The following is a 19,206-nucleotide window of genomic DNA, read 5'->3' on the forward strand; positions in this document are numbered from 1 at the left end:
TGTGTCATGTGATTTTCTTTACCTCAGCCGCTAACTGCCACTCATCAATGTTAAACATAGCATCCAAATGGGTCAATCCCATCTTAACATATACAGAATCAGCACTGAATTAATTCCCTTTATTGCACAAAACCCACAACCGTATAAGCAATTTTACAAATAAAAGCCATTAAAAAGTAGTTAAATGGTGTTATTACAGTTATTATAGCCACAACACTGACAGTCACACTTCAATTAACCCAGAACGTGATTCAAGGTACAACTGTATTAAGTTTGGTTCATGTGCTCATTAATACAGCTGATAACTAACAGGAGTTTCGGGTAGTCGGTCTGAGATCGATACATTTAGCTTTCAGAAAACCTGACTAGTGTGTCAAGTTTTTATACGTTGTATTAACCCTTGTGTTGTCTTCCCACAACCTTGAACATTTTTTCTTCTACACATTTTCAGCGCTTATTTCTACGTCCCATATTTTCTGATAGAAAACAAAAATTGAAAACGGGTCAATCTGACCCAAAGGGTTAAGAGTGTCAGTAAACAGTACCTTTTCTAGTGGTTTTAGTACGATGGGTTAAGATACAAATGTGCTGCAGATGATGTGACAATACATAGGCAGCAGGTGGCTCAGTGGTTTGCACTACTGCCTCACAGCAACAAGGTCATCTCAGGCCTTTCTGTGTGGAGTTTGCATGTTCTCCCCAGCGTTTCCTCCGGGTGCACCGCTTTCTTCCCACCATAAAGACATGCATGCAACTAGGACTACAGTTGAAAATTAGCCGACTGGCTAACACTGGCGCATTTACAGAAATGTTCATTAATGTGCATTGTCCTAATCAAATAAATCAAATCATCGATAGTTATTCTGAACAGTTCCACGTGGAGTCTGGCAGCAGAAACTGATCCAAAACGTCAATAGTCAACATCAGGTTTGGTTGTCAGTCCCTGAGAGTCCAACAGAAACCAGTTTTTCTCTGCACAGTGGCCGAAAATAGACACGATCGCAATGCAGCTTCAAGTGTTAGGAGTAGTTCCGTGTGTTCGACTGACTGCTGGCAGAAATCCTGGGAATTGCAACAAAACACTGAAGCATTCAGGAAACGTAGTTAAACCGTATCTCTTAGAAAAGCTCTACGTGTACATTTTTCCTTGGAAATTAGCATTTTTTGAGGAGGTTCTGTAGTGAGCTGCAACTCGTTTTGGTTTGACCACATTTTCTCCCCTATTACTACAATCAATGTTAAAAAGTGACCTTGTCTCAAGGCAACGTGAGAAACCAAATATCATATAAACGTGATCGGTACAGGAATGTTTTTACTTCCATTCAGAGAACGTTTTCTCCCAGCTCACTGGGATTTTTAGAACGTGGCGACAAAACAATTTACGCAAACTTCCTCCCTACAAACTACGTTTACGTGTAAAAAACATTTTGCAATCTGCTAAGTTTATTGATGCAGATATAATATTCTGAGGTTTTAATTTAACTGTCAGTAGCAAAAGAATTAATGTAGAATCTGTAAAGGTTTGGCCCCAATGTCGTACAAAAGAATCAATGGTTGAATGTCTTGATAAAAAAAATTTAAAATAACTATGAATCCGAGGTTACCAAAAACATAAACCTTTCTACTTTGTTTCATACCGAAGAGAAACTGTCGGAGTGGTCGCTCATAACTCCCTGTGTGTCTCTCTTGTCCCGAGCCTCTCAGCACGTTCACGTCTCCATGCTCGGAACGCTTTCAGAGACTGTCGAGACGCTGGTCTTTTTGGTCCCGTAAGTGGCCTCTTCTTCGGCCAGCAGGCGTCTGTATGGTGTGTGGAAGAAGATCACGAAGCAGCATGTGAAGAAACTTAGCAGTCCTGCCATCACAAGCATCGGCACTGAGGGCGAGAAATGTCCAGGTTAAGCTACAACTTTAGTTCCCAGGAACTCAACGTGCCTAATAGCCCAAGTTTGATAGTAAAGTTGATGTCCTGGAGGATGTGTGGGTGGCCTGCATAAAGCATCTTATACACAGAGTAACTCCATTAGTGAGATGTAATGTAAGCTGTCAAATGTAAAGAAAAAGCTTTCTCTTTAAAAACCACTGCTACATTTGTTCAACTTCTTCTGTCAAACCCACTCGCAATAAACATGTTATGTTCTTATTGTGGCTATCAATGATTGATCAAAGTACATGAAAAACACTTGAGTGACTGACTATGGGGGGGGGGTAATCTAAATAAAATATGAAAGAATGCATACAGTGTATGGTCTGAGATAAAGTCATAAATATGTTCTTTTCTTTTTTTTTTTTAATCTTTGCATTGAATAGATAAGGCTGCAAATTCACACAAGTGGAAGGAGTTTCTGCTCCCTGCCTGAAGAGGCACTAATGTGCAAGTTCCACCTACATATTTTGTACTTTAATAACCAGAAATCTTTGAGTTGAGGTCAGTGGGAGTGTGGCGCTCTGAATCAAAACAAATCAAAAAGACTCGGCGCGTCGGGTTTGATTCCCAACAAGGTTGCCGCCTTTTTTTTTTTATTTTTTTTTTTAAATTTTTTTATAGATGCTCATGGCGGTGTAACATTTTGTGACGTACCCTTCCAGCTCAGGACTTCACCCCCGCAGGTCGACAGAGGAGAGTCTGCGAGCCGTTTGGTTAAAGCCTGAAGGAGGAGAATGTAGAGAACACACTGAACCTGTCTGGTAGGATCACAAGGAAACAAGTCAGGATTAATATGAAGTAGTATGTAAATCAAGTCCAGGAACTAATCACGTTTTTTTTCTTCTTTTAAAATAGATATCAGAAAGACAGGTGAAAATTGGTTTTACTTCAAACTGCTGTCAATGATTTTCCTTGAGCAGAAACACAGACATGCGGGGATAACACCCGGGTAGAAATGTCTTTAAACTTTTCTATTATAATACCAATCTGCCATACTATACGCTGTGTGTATGTTTTGCTCAGACAGTAGTACCCCGATACGAAGACGAGTCCGGCTGATGTGGCTTCTCCAACGGGATATGAACACTCCACAGACAGCTCCATGGCCACCGGGTAAATAGAGAAACCGAAAAAGCCCAAAAGAGAGCAGACGGCGGCCACGGCGGCTTTCTGATGTGGCAACAGAGACACCTGAGAGGAGGAGAGCAGCTCTGAATATCACAGTATCCACAGGCCAAAATATAAATTATGAAATCAAATGTTGCATTCATCTTTCCTACAAAGCTTGTGTGAACCTTTGCTACCTAATAACGTCCACCTCAACGTTAAAATATAATAATATAATAGATGAATGTCCTTTTCATATAGTAAACAAGTGTTGCCATTTGGCTGCTCAGTATTACTAATCCAGCTTTACTCCTGTTCATTAAAAGGTCCCATGACATGGTGCTTTTTGGATGCTTTTATATAGGCCTTAGTGTTCCCCTAATACTGTATCTGAAGTCTTTTATATAGACCTTAGTGATCCCCTAATACTGTATCTGAAGTCTCTTTTATATAGACCTTAGTGGTCCCCTAATACTGTATCTGAAGTCTCTTTTATATAGACCTTAGTGTTCCCCTAATACTGTATCTGAAGTCTTTTATATAGACCTTAGTGGTCCGCTAATACTGTATCTGAAGTCTTTTATATAGACCTTAGTGGTCCGCTAATACTGTATCTGAAGTCTCTTTTATATAGACCTTAGTGGTCCCCTAATACTGTATCTGAAGTCTCTTTCCCGAAATTCAGCCTTGGTGCAGAATTACAGCCACTAGAGCCAGTCCCACAATGAGCTTTCCTTAGGATGTGCCATTTCTGTGCATTGACCTCTCTCTCTCTCTCTCTCTCTCATGGGTGGGCCAAATTCTCTGGGCGGGCAAAGCAGAGAAAGGGGAGGTAACCTTGCTCCTTATGACCTCATAAGGAGAAGATTCCAGATCGGCCCATCTGAGCTTTCATTTTCTCAAAGGCAGAGCAGGATACCCAGGACTCGGTTTACACCTATCGCCATTTCTAGCCACTGGGGGACCATAGGCAGGCTGGGGGGACGCATATTAATGTTAAAAAAAAAACTCATAAAGTGACATTTTCATGCCATGGGACCTTAAAATATTTCCATTTGCTACTTGAAAACAGTCTGGTAGCTCTTTGTTTTCACAGTATGTTTGAAATACCGAAGAAAATTTAAGAAGAAGCTAAAATAGGGCCCACTGTTTTTTACGGTCTTACGGTTTCTTCTTTGGTCGTTCTTTTTTAATATGCTTTTTTTGTTTCCTTATTTTACTCACTAGATCACTTTAAGGAATACAATGGTGTTCCCCTGATTACTGTACATGGAGAGAATGACAACAAAGATCTCCCTTCAACATTGAACCTTGACGATGCGTTGGGATATTTCTATATCCGTGTAGATTATTTTCCTTTAACTTGATAAAGTGGCTTTATTTATAAAGTGCTTCCTCTCTACTGTTTATATACATCCAGGGTTTCTGGAAGGAGAAAAAAACTAACTTTATGTTGTCTGTGTCCTCTGGGTAACCTGGTATGGTGATTTTATTTATACTGAACTTAACACAACTGCTGCATTCGCATCACAATAAAGAATAGTAACTGTCGAAACACATTGACGAACATCAAACATTGTGACTCTTCGCATTCCCTTTGTTCGTTCACACTTCAAAGTCTGTCAAACATTGTAAACGCGCACTTATATCATCTTCAAAAAAAAAAAATCTACCTGTGAAATCTAGCTGAAAGTTTGCTGGAATGTAGAGATTTGTGTATTATTAATGTTTATTTCTGTACATGTAGTTACCAAAAGGTAAGATGTTAAGGACATGTTCTGAAAGCAATGTGACAGTTGTAAGTTGCTTTAAACTGAGACAACCTTATTAATAAAAACTACTTTTTAAAATAACTGTACAGAGTAAATTAACTTATATCCGTCTCAAACTCTCACATCTTGCCAGTGCCTTCTCTCCTGCCCACTCTCCTTTAAATAAAAGATGTAGAGCTTCAAACTATTTCTGTCTGTTGTTCTCACCAATGAGAAGGCGATGCATGAGAGAGCAGTGAAGCTCATGTTGATCTTTATGGCCTCCGTGAACTTCTTTGTCTTGTCGACGTAGAGACCGAGAACAGCGGCACCCACGATGCCAAACACGATGAAGAGAGCGCCACAAATGCCAGCAAAGTCCTGCAGCAATGAGAGTCAGTCACAGGTTTATCATTAAAGTCTGCATCCAGTATGTAAAATAATGCAAGGGTTTGTTTTCTTTCCTTTTGTTCCATCAGTTACTTACTACCGTTTTGTTCAACCTGGACCCTATTTTCCTATGTTTTTGTGTCTAAGTGACTGATGGGAACAACAGTCTTTGACATCGGTCCAGTATTAAGCGAGATCGCTGCAGTCGGCAGCGGAGAAGCAAGCTACAATGTTAATAGGACAATTGTCCAGCTTGTATTTACCTTCACAAAAGTGCTTGTTTTGCCACTGACAGGCTCAGATTAATATTTAAGTGTCTGACAACATTATGGAAACAATCCCTGCAGAGAAAGACCTATTTAAAACCTCTTTGAGACCTTTTTTGTTCAATCAGAAACAGCTCTGAGGACCCACCAGACTCCATTTAAAAAAGCAATACTTTTAGAGTGTATAGAGCCAACATATTGTCACATGTAAATCAGTAAACTATGTGTTTATTTCAACCAAAACTAGAGTTGTGATGGTTGGAAAAGTGGAAAGACGACCCAAGACTGCTTTTCATAGTTTTATTTTGTTTCTGTCGACTTTGACTGAATTGTATTTTACGATGCTAAAATTACTGTTTATTTACATGGTGTCTGGTGGGTTTAGCGAACGAGATTTCGCAGATGTTTTTATGTTTAAAAAAGGATCTTGCTTTTTAACAGAAAGGTCGACCTCCTTAGAAATCTTTTCCATAATGTTGTCAGACACTTAGAATATTAATCTGAGCCTGTCAGTGGCCAAACGAGCACTTTTGTAAAGGTAAATACAAACTGGACAATTGTCCTATTAACTTACATTGTAGCTTGTTTCGCCGCTGCCAACTGCAGTGATCTCGCTTAATACTGGACCAATGTCAAAGATTATTGTTCCCATCAGTCACTTAGTCACAAAAACATAGGAAAATAGGGTCCAGGTTGAAAAAAACTGTAGTTACCCTTTAAGATCCATTTTGCACTCTCAATACCTATAGGCATACTTGTGCATTTATAAAGCAAATAACCAATTTATTTATTGCTCAATAGTCTTTCTTCCCAATTTTCCCACTGACACACAATTCGTTACTGTGTAATGGGTTTAGACTGTAAATCCACTAACATTTATTATCAAATATGATGTCTGGGGTTGCTTTTATTGCTCATTTGATACCAATTGGCCCAATTAATACCAAATTGTTCCTCATGGAAATCAATATGGTGTCTTACATTGGTGTATCCTTGCACACACAGGATCTGTTGCAGCAGCGTGGAGAAGCAGGTGAAAACAGCGACGCCCGAACCGAAGCACAGCAGCAGGACGAGGTAGGCTTTGTTCCTCAGTAACTAGAGGAAAGGGACACAAGGATTTGTAACAGAAACCTTACGGGAAAATAAGGTCACCACAGCAACAGCATTCAACCAGGGAAACCAAATATCAGCACGAACAGAGAACAAAAAATTTGCAAGAAAGCTGAAAATAATTAAAGTGTTAATCTAGGTAAATCTATTTGTTCTGTAAAAAGTGATTGATGTTTCCAGATGGTTTGGGTAATCATTTTACCGTTCACCTTCACTTAGTTTGTTTAAAACCTGACTGACTATCTGGCCATGTATGATTCTTGCCCCCATAGAACATATTTTTGGCGATCTCGCATTGTTGCCAGATCTCAGCAATTAACTTGTTCAATGTGATTAAAATCTGCCTGGCGCAGACTCCAATCGGTGGATTGGACCTGCACGTTTGTCTTTTCTACCCTCCTGTGTCCTCACCAGTTTGATCCCCTGTACGAAGGGCTCCGAGCCAGAGGACTCTGCACTGGCTGACGGCGGCGTGGGGGGGGAACTGCTCCGTATCCCCACCGTTGCTAGGAAACAGATGAAGCATGCCGGGGCCGCGTAGGCAATCAGCTAGGAGGAGGGATGAAACACACATAATGTGATGATAAATGGATGTTAGCACCTGAAATCAAAGACAATCATTAGCAGGTCAGGTGCCACAGAGCCCGGCAGTTTTCTGTGTTACCAGCTGCAATCCCACAATGCCCTCTGGGAATCCTCCGATTCTAGGCCAACTGTTTTTTTTTCTTTTCTTTTTGACAGTTTGGCCTTTACTGGGAAGTTCACAGTAGACAGTGACAGGAAACATGGGACACCTCATTTCAATAGGCATTCATATCTAAAGACTGTGCTGTATTTGCTCAACATTTTGTTATGCATTCATAACGACTTGCGTATTCACACAAATTGTTAATAAATGCTTGAGCAGTAGTTCAGGTTGGTCAATGGATTTCTCATTAAAGCTGCAACAATTGATGATTTCTGCCCATAGAAACATGGCCCTAATACTTTTTTCAAATAGTAGAGTTGTTTTGGGTGACTTGTTAGCAAACAGTTGCATTTATTCGGAGTGGTGTTTGTCTCCATCTAATGCAAGGAAGTCCTTCTAGCTCTGGTTTGTTCTCCAATAGTCTTGCTTTGCCAGAACTTCAATATTGGATGGGAGAAAAACATGCTCTGGTTTATTGGCATTTCTTTAAACCAATCAGAATCGTCTTGGGCGGTGCTAAGCTCCGCAAAGAGCCGCTGCAAAATAGCCTCGGGAAGGAACTTGTTTTGGTGGAACGTGTACGTTAAAAAGATGTTTTAGTCGTGCGAGAGAAAACTCAGATTGGACAATACATGCATCCGGCGGAATTTCGTGCGGTGCAACATCAAGGATATAGACTAGGTCTCTAACAACTCCCCAAGAAAGAAATCTGATTCTAATCTGCTAAATGATAGACTTTCTTCACCAGCTACCTGCTAACGCACATATGCAGAGGTTTGTTCCTCGATGCAGAAGGTCCAGGGTTCGAATCCGACCTGTGACGGTTTTCCTGCATGTCTTCCCCCCTTTCATATCTCAGGTTACCTATCCAATAAAGGCAGAAATGCCCAACAAAAATGAAAATACTGATATTTCACTCTGGTTGTTGATCTGCTGGTTTAATATGCATCTAAGTGACAGAGTAGACAACCGTTGCTCATTAACCACTTCTCCCACCTTTTCATAAAGGTCCCATGACATGGTGCTCTTTGGATGCTTTTATATAGACCTTAGTGGTCCCCTAATACTATATTTTTTTAGTTTTCCCGAAATTCAGACCTTGGTGCAGAATTACAGCCACTAGAGCCAGTCCCACAATGAGCTTTCCTTAGGATGTGCCATTTCTGTGTCTCTAGCTATTGAGGAGGAGAGAGGGTTGGGCAAGGTGAAGGGTGGGGGTGTGGCCTTGACCAACTGCCACTTTGCTCGTTTGAAAGCCATGATGTCTCTCTCCCATGGGTGGGCCAAATTCTCTGGGCGGGCAAAGCAGAGAAAGGGGAGGTAACCTTGCTTGTTATGACCTCATAACAAGCAAGATTCCAGAACGGCTCATCTGAGCTTTCATTTTCTCAAAGGCAGAGTAGGATACCCAGGGCTCGGTTTACACCTATCACCATTTCAAGCCAATTGGGGACCATAGGCAGGCTGTGGGAATGCATATTAATGTTAAAAAACCTCATGAAGTGATGCCATGGGACCTTTAAAAGGTGAAAAGTGGTGCAAGGTATAACTGCCGACTGTCAATTCCTAGAGTCCCACACAGGGCAGGAAATGCTTTTGTCCATTTTCCACAGGTGCACACCAATTCCACAATTCATGAGCCAACCTTTTGGGGTCACAATCCTATGGTTCAACTGGCCTTTAATGATGGCAATGTTCAGCCAGCTTCTAAACGGCATCATAACAGTACAACTGAAACCTGACCAGACTCCTCATCAGTGGATTTGAAGACTTTTTCTTAGTTCAGCTCACCAGGGTTGGGATCTGTGTAGATGTTTGAACTATCAGGGGAGAGATGATGTTAGCGAGCAGGAGGCCCAGCGGATTGGCTGAGGAGGGAAAAGAGAAGTGTAATTAAAAGGTTATTCTGGTTGTTAAGAATCAACATTGTTCCCTCTTTCAGTCGTCCCAGACCTTTTAAGTTTCCAGGACGACATGGAATATATGAAAACTGTATCTTGAAGAAATAGCTCATATTACTCAAATCTTTAAAGTATAACAATTACAACTAAAATACATTGTATTACACTGGTTATTTATCTTTGGACAAATCTTTCAGTTTGCTGACATGCAGAAATCTAAGTGCTTCCCCGCACTTTACAGCACGTGCTGAAACTAAATCAGTTCCTACTTTTTTTTGTTACACAGCACTAAAACTGGGCTAACGTGTTATGAGGCCCTAACACTAATGGAAAATAATATTTAACATGTAAAAATTAATATCAGTAATGAGAATCAGTAAATCACTCACACATGGAGGCGATCATGTTAGCTGTGGCACGCTGGTGGTCAGGGAACCAGAGAGCAGCCAGCTTGGTGGGGGTGAAAATGATGAGGGGCTGAGCGATGGCACCAAGGGTCTGACCTACCATCACTGCAGAGTATGGGATTGTATACTGCGGCTCCTCAAATTTCCCAAAGAAGCGCACCAGACCTCCGAACATGTTCAGCCAGGCTCCCAGAATCAGCTGCAAAGTCAACACGGCAAAAGGTCAACACATGCGGTTTCGGATTTAAGAAGTTATCTGCACTCGATCCCTCCATTGGTACTAACAGCTTATGTTTCCGCACTTCTCAGGGTTCGTTTTTAGTTTTGGTCACTGTTGATGTCGCTCCTCATGTTTTCTACGGTTATTCATCCGTTTACTCCAAACAAAATATGCATCTGCTTCGTCCTTTCCCAGGAAAGAGCCCCTAGACTTAATGTGTTCACAAAAAATGGAAACTTGTGTTATATCAATCTGCAAATGAAAACAGGCAGAGCAACGTGACATCATGACATTGCGTAAACATACACGCCACTTTCTAAAGCCAAGTGGCGTGTTATCTGTACGCATTTTGAGCTATCCGCGTGGATGTCTACGCCACGTGTAAGCCTACCGTATACGGCATGTTGCATTTGGAGCTATCCACGTGTACGTCTACGCCGTATTGACAATGAGGACATACGTCATGGTAGCTTGCGGTCACGTGACGATTTGGGAGGTGTCTGAGCCCACCCACCATTTTGGGATCCTACGCTATCGGTTGCCTGGGGCAACAGTGTAAGAGCGACACAGAGACAGAGCAGTAAAGACAGCTTGAAGAATTAGCTTCATGGCGAACGGGTTGGGTTTAGGAAACGTGACACGCGGGACACGATCCCCGTCTCCTGGGTGACAGTCCTGTGTTGTTTGACCCATCCACCACCCCGACCAACCTCCATACGTGGATTTTTCGGACTTTCATACTACTTGCTACGGCGTAAATTGACACGCAATCACAAGGTAATGTAAGTCAATGGAGGCCAAATGGCGTTGATAAACACGCTAAAAAGCAATTATGCGTCTTGAAAACACGCCAATAATGGCATATGAAATGGCGTGTCATACATACGCCACTTAATGAGATCAGTCTGGGCAGAGAAACAATTACTTCTATTAAATTGTCACAGGTTTACAGTATTACACCAAACCGATTCTATACCCAGATCTTAGAAAAATGTATCCATCATTTATCATATTTTTTGCACTTAATATTATTTTGTAGCTGTATTTATCTCGTTAAAATCATTTCAAGTTTGAATGTCATATTGTAATTTTTCGTGTGCATTTACAATGCTCAAACAATAAACTGTATGGCCACCACCATGTAGACACTGTGTCCAACTCCTCAAGGCCCTGGACTGTTTCTTTCCTCCACACTTCTAAAATTTCATTTGCCACTTGGTTACAGCGGTGTTGCGGTCAAAAAAATAATAATAAATAAATAAATAAACTAACCACAGATCCCAAAGTTTGCATTGGCTTCTACTGAAACAGAGATCTACGAGTAAACACACAATAAACAGAAGAGTCTCAACTAATTTTCTGTGATAAGCATGGTCCATTATAGTCCATCAAGCTAAATGGCTGTAGTCTACAGTGCAAATTACACAAGAGCCCCTGGTGACGCCTTAGTTTTCAGAGTGAGGCGCGTACCGTGATCCGTAGCCCGAGGGTGTCCAGCATCCATGTTGTCCCAAAGCTGAGCGGTATGGCCACCACCATATAAACCAGTGACAACCAGTTGATTTCCTCCAGGGTGACGTTCAGAAATTTGGCAGACTTGTCTGCTACTGGTGCAAAGGTCAGCCATATCTGGGAAGACACACAAAGAGATCTGTTCAAAAATGAGGTCTGTAATTTGAGGATTGGATCTACGGCTGGGCGATACGGGGAAAATTGGATATCACGATATTCTTTACTAAATACATCCATGTTGACATTGTGACGCTATGGTTGGGTTGACTATTGGTGCTTTCACAAAATATCAACACACGGAGATTTGTGATAAATAATCATCAGTAATGTGGATATAATGACTAAGTGGGTAGCCAGAACAGTCTGTGAAAAGTACATCACTTCACTGTAATGCAGCCTTTAAAACCAGGAAAAGACAACACTTAGGTCATGTTACGATATCCCAAATCTAAGACGATATCTAGTCTCATATATCAATATCGATATATTGTCCAGCCCTAATTGGATCAGTTCTTAAAGACAGATATAAGATACACATTTTCTATGACAATTACATTATTTAGGTGGGTGCCTTTGCATATGAAGTACTTTCAAATTCCTTTTACATCCTCAGTATTCTGCAGAAAGCTTAATCTAGGAGGCCCAAATTATATGAATTCAGAATAAGTTTTCCTTTTGGGGCTTAATATTTTACAGACAACAATAACAGAAATAATGTTTCAATATAGCACCTAAACATTACAATAGAAAAACAAAAAAATTAAATATCTCAAAAGGATAAAAAAAAAAAAAAAAACTTAAGAAACACATAAGAGAAGGTATCAAAAGGAAGAAAAAAAGAAAACGTAACTGATGACAAAGTCGCAGCGTAGCTACTGGTCACATCTGTCTGTGCTGGTCAGTAAAATCTTCAAATGTGGAATACCAGTACATGGTCTCTCTTTAATAAATCCTTGATAAGAGTGGCGTTTCATTGAAACCAAACCAGGCAGGATATAAGCCTGAATACTCTTTTGTAAATCTGCTGTGAGTTGACCCCAGTCAGCATTTCAAAATAAATGTCGACTGAGTACCCGAAAAAAAAGAAAAAAAGGTATAACTGGATGCTTGTTTTAGCAGGATGCCAACACTGAACTTTCTGTTTTTGCTTTTTAGTGGTTTCAGTTGATTTGGGCCACACAAATTTATTTATTTCAGCAGCAAATCCATGAAATGAGTGTACAACAGACATTTTACTTTCATATTGCTAATTACATTGTTTTTAAAGTATGCTGTAGATAACAGATGAAAGGATGTCTACAGTCTTTTATTCTTTCATTCTTTTTTTTCATGTTCAGTAATTTTAAGAGTAAGTCATTTATGTTAATTATATGAGATATAAGAACTGATCACACACACTGGTTATGCAATGTCATATGGTTTGATCTCTGGATCTCTCTTTCAGTCGCAACTGTCAATACAACATATTTACCCCAGTTTTTTTTTGTTTTAGCTTCTTAGTGGTCAATCACCAGTTGCATTTTAGTGATCAGAAGTAGTCATGGACACAAAGAGGAAATGGCAAGACTTGCTCAGCTCATGTGAGAAAGAAATGGTTTCTATGATTCACCCCGGCTCGTTCTGCTCTGATATGACACCAGTTAACATGCATGCCGTTCTGTCGATGGAGATACAACAGGACATGTTCACGCTACAGGACGAACTGGGTGAAAGGGACAATACTGCCATTAAAGCTGAAAAGGTAAAAAAAAGAAAAAGAAGTCCATACTTTATACTACGATTTCACTACATGTTAGAGGGAATTGTTGTACTTTAAAAAGGTACTTTTCACTAGAAATACCAGATCCAGAACAAAACAGACTAAAAAATGTTTTTCTTCAGGCATTTAAATGCACAAACACTCCCCTTCTCCATTTCCTCCCTCTATAAAATGTATGTGCAATAAACCCAGAGTCTGTTGTGCAATAACCTCATTTTTTGTAAGTGCAATAACCTTGTATACTGTATGTTAATAGTGCCACCTTATCATGTTGATTTTTATAATTCAGTACTCAAATTGTGCTATTTTATATTGTTGTTTGTTATTCTTATATTTGACTATTTAAATTTGGCTATTTTATATTTCTGTCTATTATTTATACTGTCAGACTAAAGAGCTGCTAAACTGTGTTTTGTTAACAGTCTATGGTTTCGTTGTTATGAAAAAATGAAAATAAAGATTATATTCTAAACTACAATTATTTCAGAACTACTGTATGGCTACTTTTCAGATCAAGATACGTAAAACATATCAGTTTATAAAATATGCATTGTTGTAGATTAAACTACCCAGCAGTTTAGGTTGTTAACCTTGACAACATCATACTGCTGTATTAATATTTCAATAGCACTCTTCTGATTGACATTGGGACTTCTACTTTTGATACGTTAGGTATATTTTGCTGTGTAAACTGTAGATTTTGAATGCAGGGATATGTATTTTTTTCACAGTGGCATTGTAAAAGATCGATCTTAATACCTCTTCCACCACTGCATTTTTGTTCAGAATTTAAATGAATGTAGAGAGGATCGGAGTGTAAAGTGGTTTAATGTAAAATGGTCTTCACAGCAACACATCTGAAAAAACACAACACAATAATGACATCCTTGTTATTAGAAATAGGTACAGAGCAGCATTTGTCTGCAGAAAAGTTACAAATTTTCCTTTAAGACTTCCAAAACATTTTGGGATATTGGATGTCCTTCCTGTCTGCTTGCTGTAGTAACCTTCTCTCCTAAATGTCATGTAAAAAAAGTCTGGTTTCTGTTACTGGGTGAGGAGAAACCAGTATTACAGCTACATTTCTGCAGGAGCAACTTGACTTCTTGGCTATGTACTGGCATAACTGGGTGTCTAACTTCCTTTAACTGGTGTGCTGTGGCGCATATGCATGACAAAAAGGACCAGAACTATGCAGAGTTAACATAAGCTGGTTATCTGATTTGAACACACAATGTCAGTCCTGTCCCTTACAGGGTGACATGCTTGGAATTTCACATTTTCACACATTATTCTAGAGATCTGTTCTGTTTAAAGAGTTTACTGTCAAAAAAGATCAGGTTGTCTGACTGACCGGTGATGCTTTTAGTCTCGCTTTGCCAGACCTTCCTCCACAGTGCTGTGGAGGATGGTCTGGCTAGTCCACTCAGCATTCCGGCATGGGAGAAAAACGTGCTCTAGTTTTCTAGCCACGGCACCTCTGCATAATAGCCTAGGGAAGGAACTTGTTTTGGTGGAACGTGTGTACGTTCAAAGGTTGTTTTAGTCGTGCAACAGAAAACTCAGATTGGACAGATAGTCTAGCTAGCTGTCTGGATTGACCCTGCAGTAGGGCTGTTCGATTATGGAAAAAAACTATAAATCACAATTATTTCGGTCAATATTGAAATCATAATAATTTAACACGATTACTCGTTGACTTTTGGAAACATGTTGCAATGATTGAACTTTAAAAACTGTGGAAAAAGTTAAATAAATCAACAGTAAAAAAACAAAAAAACACATACATATGTGAAATTTTCCTTAATACTTTTCCTATTTAAACTTTATTTTTTCCATTCAGAACACAAGAGAAAATAAGAGTTTACATGCAAAACGTAAGGAGCTGAATAATAGTTTTTCTCGAATATTCTGTTTTTGTGATCATTGGGAGCCTAACTCATAATCACGATTACATTTCGATTAATTGCACAGCCCTAGCCTGCAGAGATCTGAGGAGCAGTTAACCATAGTCCTCATAAGACCCGAGTTTAAAATTCCAACACAAAAAAAGCGGAAGGTCATCCGGCCGAAAAGAGGGACATCGAACGGAATTTCCTGCGGCACCGCAGCAATCCCGGTAGTGGAACATCGTGGATATAGACTACATGATGCTTCAAAGCCCTCTGGTGGTCTGCTTATGACAAAACTTGGATGGATCTTGGCTTGCAAAATTTAAAAATATTGTTTCATTATGACACCACCATGTCTCTGGTTTCCACTAGTCGAGTTTCATATTGTATTGAAACCGCAATGCTTTATGCAGATGCAGACACCTAAAACAAATCCAATATCAGCCGTCAGGCTATATTATACAGTATATATCAGCCCTCAGGCCTGTTCTAAAAATAAAAATTGAATATTGATATTATCTGTTTCCCACCTTGTTAAGTCATTGTTGATAATTATTGTGAGAAATCATTAACATGATCAGTGTCTTCACATAGATGAGCATCATTAATCATTAATAATCATATATAACTAAAGGCAAACTGAGCACAATTGTTATTTCAGAAGAGTGTATCAAACTGGTAGCCCTTCATATGACTCACTACCCATGAAGTAGCTCTCAGTTTAAAAAAGCTTGGTGACCCCTGGGACAAGATTCACATTCAAACCCAGTGCAAGTGCAAGATAATGAGGATTATGTTGGTTTGATTTGTGGTTATTATTGTTTTAAAATGTTCGGATCATTATTTTCATTACAGTGGTATTAAGTCATGATAATAGGTAAATAAACGATAAAGAGAAAAGTCCTTGACTTTTAATGTGGTACAAACAAATACACTTTCTTTCTATTTAAGAAAATAAAAATGAAGCCAAACTTCCACAAACTCAGTGCTTTAGATTCACAATTTGGTTGGTACGCAAAACCTACTGATGTTCAATACCTTTTTATTTTTTATTTTATTTAAATTTCATTCAAATAAAAAAGGCCTTTCTACATGATGCTTCCTGTGGTAAGACACTAACATGCAATGTTAGTACGATACTGTAAAAAAAAAAATTAACAAGACAAAAATCAATCCTACCCTGTCTGTCTATCTGGCTCATCAGCTGTTATTTGCATCCCATTTTACATCCTGAATGACTCTCTGCCAGCTGAGCATCTTTTGTGAGTGGGAACACCAGCCCCGAGGAAACAATAGCTCCCATAGAGAGGACGAGACCCATGGGAGCTGGAAATAGGCGAGGGAGGGCTCAGTTAGCATTACTGAGATTGGCACACTTGCCTCCAGGCACACTCTGCTTTTCAATGACAACATCCCTGGGGAATAATATCAAGTTCTACCAAACATAGGGAGGCATCACATGTCATCTACCCACACTGTTCACAACCACACCTGCCATTTAACTCGAGAAAAGAATCCCAGATATCTGAGAAAAGGACAACAAGCTGTCTATTTCCTCATGTTTAACCCTTGTGTTGTCCTCGGGCCGTTTTCAAAGTTTTTATATCTGAAATATGGATTTCTTTGAACCAAAATGCCCAAATATAACACAGATGCGTGGATCTATGTTGTATGGATCTTTGCACGTAAAATGTATGATTACTTTTATTGCATTTTGGGTGTTTTATTCAATTTCATAAACATGTTTAAATGGTTTTAAAACAGTATCGTGACCAAACTTTGACATAAACCAGTCTGTGATTCACTCAACATCCTTTGATAAATAATAATAATTCATAATTTCTGCTTTTTTTAACTCCAAAATTAGGTATGTCATATAAATTAGGTTTACGGACCATGAATTTAAAAATAAAACGTTGAAAAAAGTGACAAAAACGTTTTCAAAAGTGTCAAAAGCATAAAAAAGGGAAGACAACACAACACAAGGGTTAAGGGTAAAATGTGGTAACACAGGTTTATGCATGGAAGAGATAAAGATAGCTTGTTGTTGTTGTTTTTGGCAGAAATAGTATAGTTAGTTAACGGTCTTCCATACTTTTACACTTTTAGTGTTGAAAAAAAAGGACGAGTTTTTCAAAAGTATCTTTTGATTCGTGGTTATTTCGAACCATAAAGAAAAAAACTTTTTTTTAATGGGACATTGGTGTATTAATTCCTTTTATTAAAACTGATAATTTTAGGAGACAAGCAAATGTTACTGCATATCGACCCAACTTGGTATCGGCCATTAAAATGAAATGACTCGTACTGTATTGGAAACACTAGCTAGCTGCATTTGGTTATGAACCGACAGGTAACGTTAACGTTAACCATAATGTTTAGCTAACTCACCGTTGCGTTGGAGCAGTTTAACAGACACAGCACCAGCAGAACAAACCACCTCCTCTTGTAAACTTTAAAAGACAAAAGTTTCTTCAGTTCTTGGTTTGGTGTCTTCGGAACATCAGAGGAAACCGTCTGAACCTCGGAAGAGGATTCGGCACCATCCTCCATTATGTATTGACGGTGTTGACAAGTTAACCTGTTAAACTGGGTAACGTTAGCTAGCTAGTAGCTTTAGCTAATACTGCAAGTAGCTAAGTTACACATTTCCGAGGCATTGTAAAGTTTATGTTGGCGGTCACTGGTCGATAAAATCACGAGTGACCACTTAGGAAGAAGTCGACAAAACACCGCTTCATGTTTCATTAGCGCCGCCGGGAGCAGCGTACCGGTAGTTGTAGCTAGTTGTACTGTACCAAAGATGTTCTATGAACAAGATGATGAACCACTATGTCGCTAAAACAACGGCCCGGGACATAAACGTTTATAGTTGTCTACAACAACTGTAACAGTCGAGCCCCCCTATTTTTGATTTCAGGGACCTTATATCTCACATACAACTACAAAATATCAAGGATGACACAATAGAGACAGACATTCTTTGAAAGTCATTGCTTTGAGAGAGTACGGATACAGGACTTAGATAGAGAGAGGACTTAGATAGATAGAGAGAGAGAGAGAGAGAGAGAGAGAGAGAGAGAGAGAATCCAGTAGCTTAGACAACCAAAACACAACAAACACACATACAGTATATTTCACATACATAAAAATCACTCACAGAAATTTAAAGAGTTAACAATTTGTGAAGTGATTACAAAGGTCTGGTATGGACTGACAAAGGTCTGGTATGGACTGGATAAATTATAGGCAGAGGTGGAAGAATTACTCAGATGTTAGTAGAAGAATTTATTTATTATTATTCGTCACACACAATCATACTGTAGCCTATAATGTATATATGCGTACAGCACCAGGGCAGCAACTTGGGGTTCAGTATTTTGTTCAAGGACACTTTGACATGTGGCCGGAAGAGCCTGGAATCAATGTTGGGATTGAGGTTGAAAAAGTACAAACGTATTTGCATTAAAATATATTAAAAGTACCAAAAGCAAAAGTAGGCTATAGTCATTGTGCAGACGTGTCCATTCTTAGAATCATATTTGTCATATTTTTGGGTTGTTGATGCATTCATGTGTTTATCACATTAGTGTTAGTCGGAAAGGTGAGCTAATTTTAATTATTTTATATAGGCCTATGGCTACCCAGTGATCTATACAGTTTCATCTACATTTAGAGTCATATTTTATTTGCTGATCATTTTGTATTACTAATTTAATCTGCAAAGTAACTAGTAACTACATGTATTAATTTAGTGGTGTAGAAGTACAAAGTAGCAGAAAATGGAAAGACTAAAGTAAAGTATAAGTATCTCAAAATGTGCAATAGGCTATAACACTGACCTATAATAGGCCTAGAGGTCAAACCTGCAAAGGTGATTGCCTGTTGTTGCTTTATGTGTTTTTATATCAAACTAAGAGCTGCAATGTGTTAAGATAAAGTCAATTTGTAAATTAAAGTATTAAATCATTATCCCAAAAGTGAGTAGCGGTGGCTCAGGGATCATAAATCATTGCCAGTTACAATCGTACACTGTTATTTTGACAAATGACACTTGCTATACTGAACTCTAATGTTTAATAGCCTATACATTTGTGCATATGCTCTCCCATTTATTATCTTAAATCTAGATATTTATTCATTCTGCTATGTGGTTTTGATAATCTGAGTGGTTAGTAATGTCAAACTATTTTAGACTATATAAACAAACTTCTACTTCTTATATCAGATGAGCCTTAACAGGACAACATATTTGGGTTTTTGCACTTCATTA

General features: G+C 39.0%; 1 protein-coding gene and 1 long non-coding RNA gene across 3 annotated transcripts; both read right to left on the reverse strand.

The window, feature by feature from the left end:
• Positions 1–105: 105 nt before the first annotated feature.
• slc49a3 (solute carrier family 49 member 3) lies at positions 106–17,730 on the reverse strand. Of its 2 annotated transcripts, none has more exons than XM_039813350.1 (10): positions 17,325–17,730; positions 11,241–11,399; positions 9,533–9,749; positions 9,034–9,110; positions 6,966–7,103; positions 6,423–6,539; positions 5,014–5,166; positions 2,961–3,118; positions 2,582–2,685; positions 106–1,876 (listed from the first exon to the last, which is right to left on the reverse strand). In XM_039813350.1, the coding sequence occupies exons 1-10, from the start codon at positions 17,484–17,486 to the stop codon at positions 1,710–1,712; spliced, it is 1,452 nt and encodes a 483-aa protein (XP_039669284.1). In that variant the 5' UTR covers positions 17,487–17,730; the 3' UTR covers positions 106–1,709. The 2 variants fall into 2 exon arrangements, 1 of the variants encoding a protein (XP_039669284.1); XR_005640453.1 differs by having other exon boundaries at positions 1,809–1,876; positions 2,582–2,648.
• LOC120566733 lies at positions 13,854–16,326 on the reverse strand. The gene is made up of 2 exons (XR_005640454.1): positions 16,113–16,326; positions 13,854–13,898 (listed from the first exon to the last, which is right to left on the reverse strand). It is a non-coding gene; the product is annotated as an uncharacterized LOC120566733 (long non-coding RNA).
• Positions 17,731–19,206: the final 1,476 nt, after the last annotated feature.

This window comes from Perca fluviatilis, chromosome 10 (genome assembly GCF_010015445.1).
Source record: "Perca fluviatilis chromosome 10, GENO_Pfluv_1.0, whole genome shotgun sequence".
Classification (NCBI taxonomy): domain Eukaryota; kingdom Metazoa; phylum Chordata; class Actinopteri; order Perciformes; family Percidae; genus Perca; species Perca fluviatilis.

Coding starts and splice junctions, on each gene's coding strand:
- slc49a3 (XM_039813350.1), bottom strand. CDS start 17,486: ATGGAGGATGGTGCCGAATCCTCTTCCGAGGTTCAGACGGTTTCCTCT. Junction 6,540..6,965: donor TCGTACAGGGGATCAAACTG/GTGAGGACACAG, acceptor CCTTTCCTCTAG/TTACTGAGGAACAAAGCCTA. Junction 3,119..5,013: donor CATGCATCGCCTTCTCATTG/GTGAGAACAACA, acceptor TCCTCCTCTCAG/GTGTCTCTGTTGCCACATCA.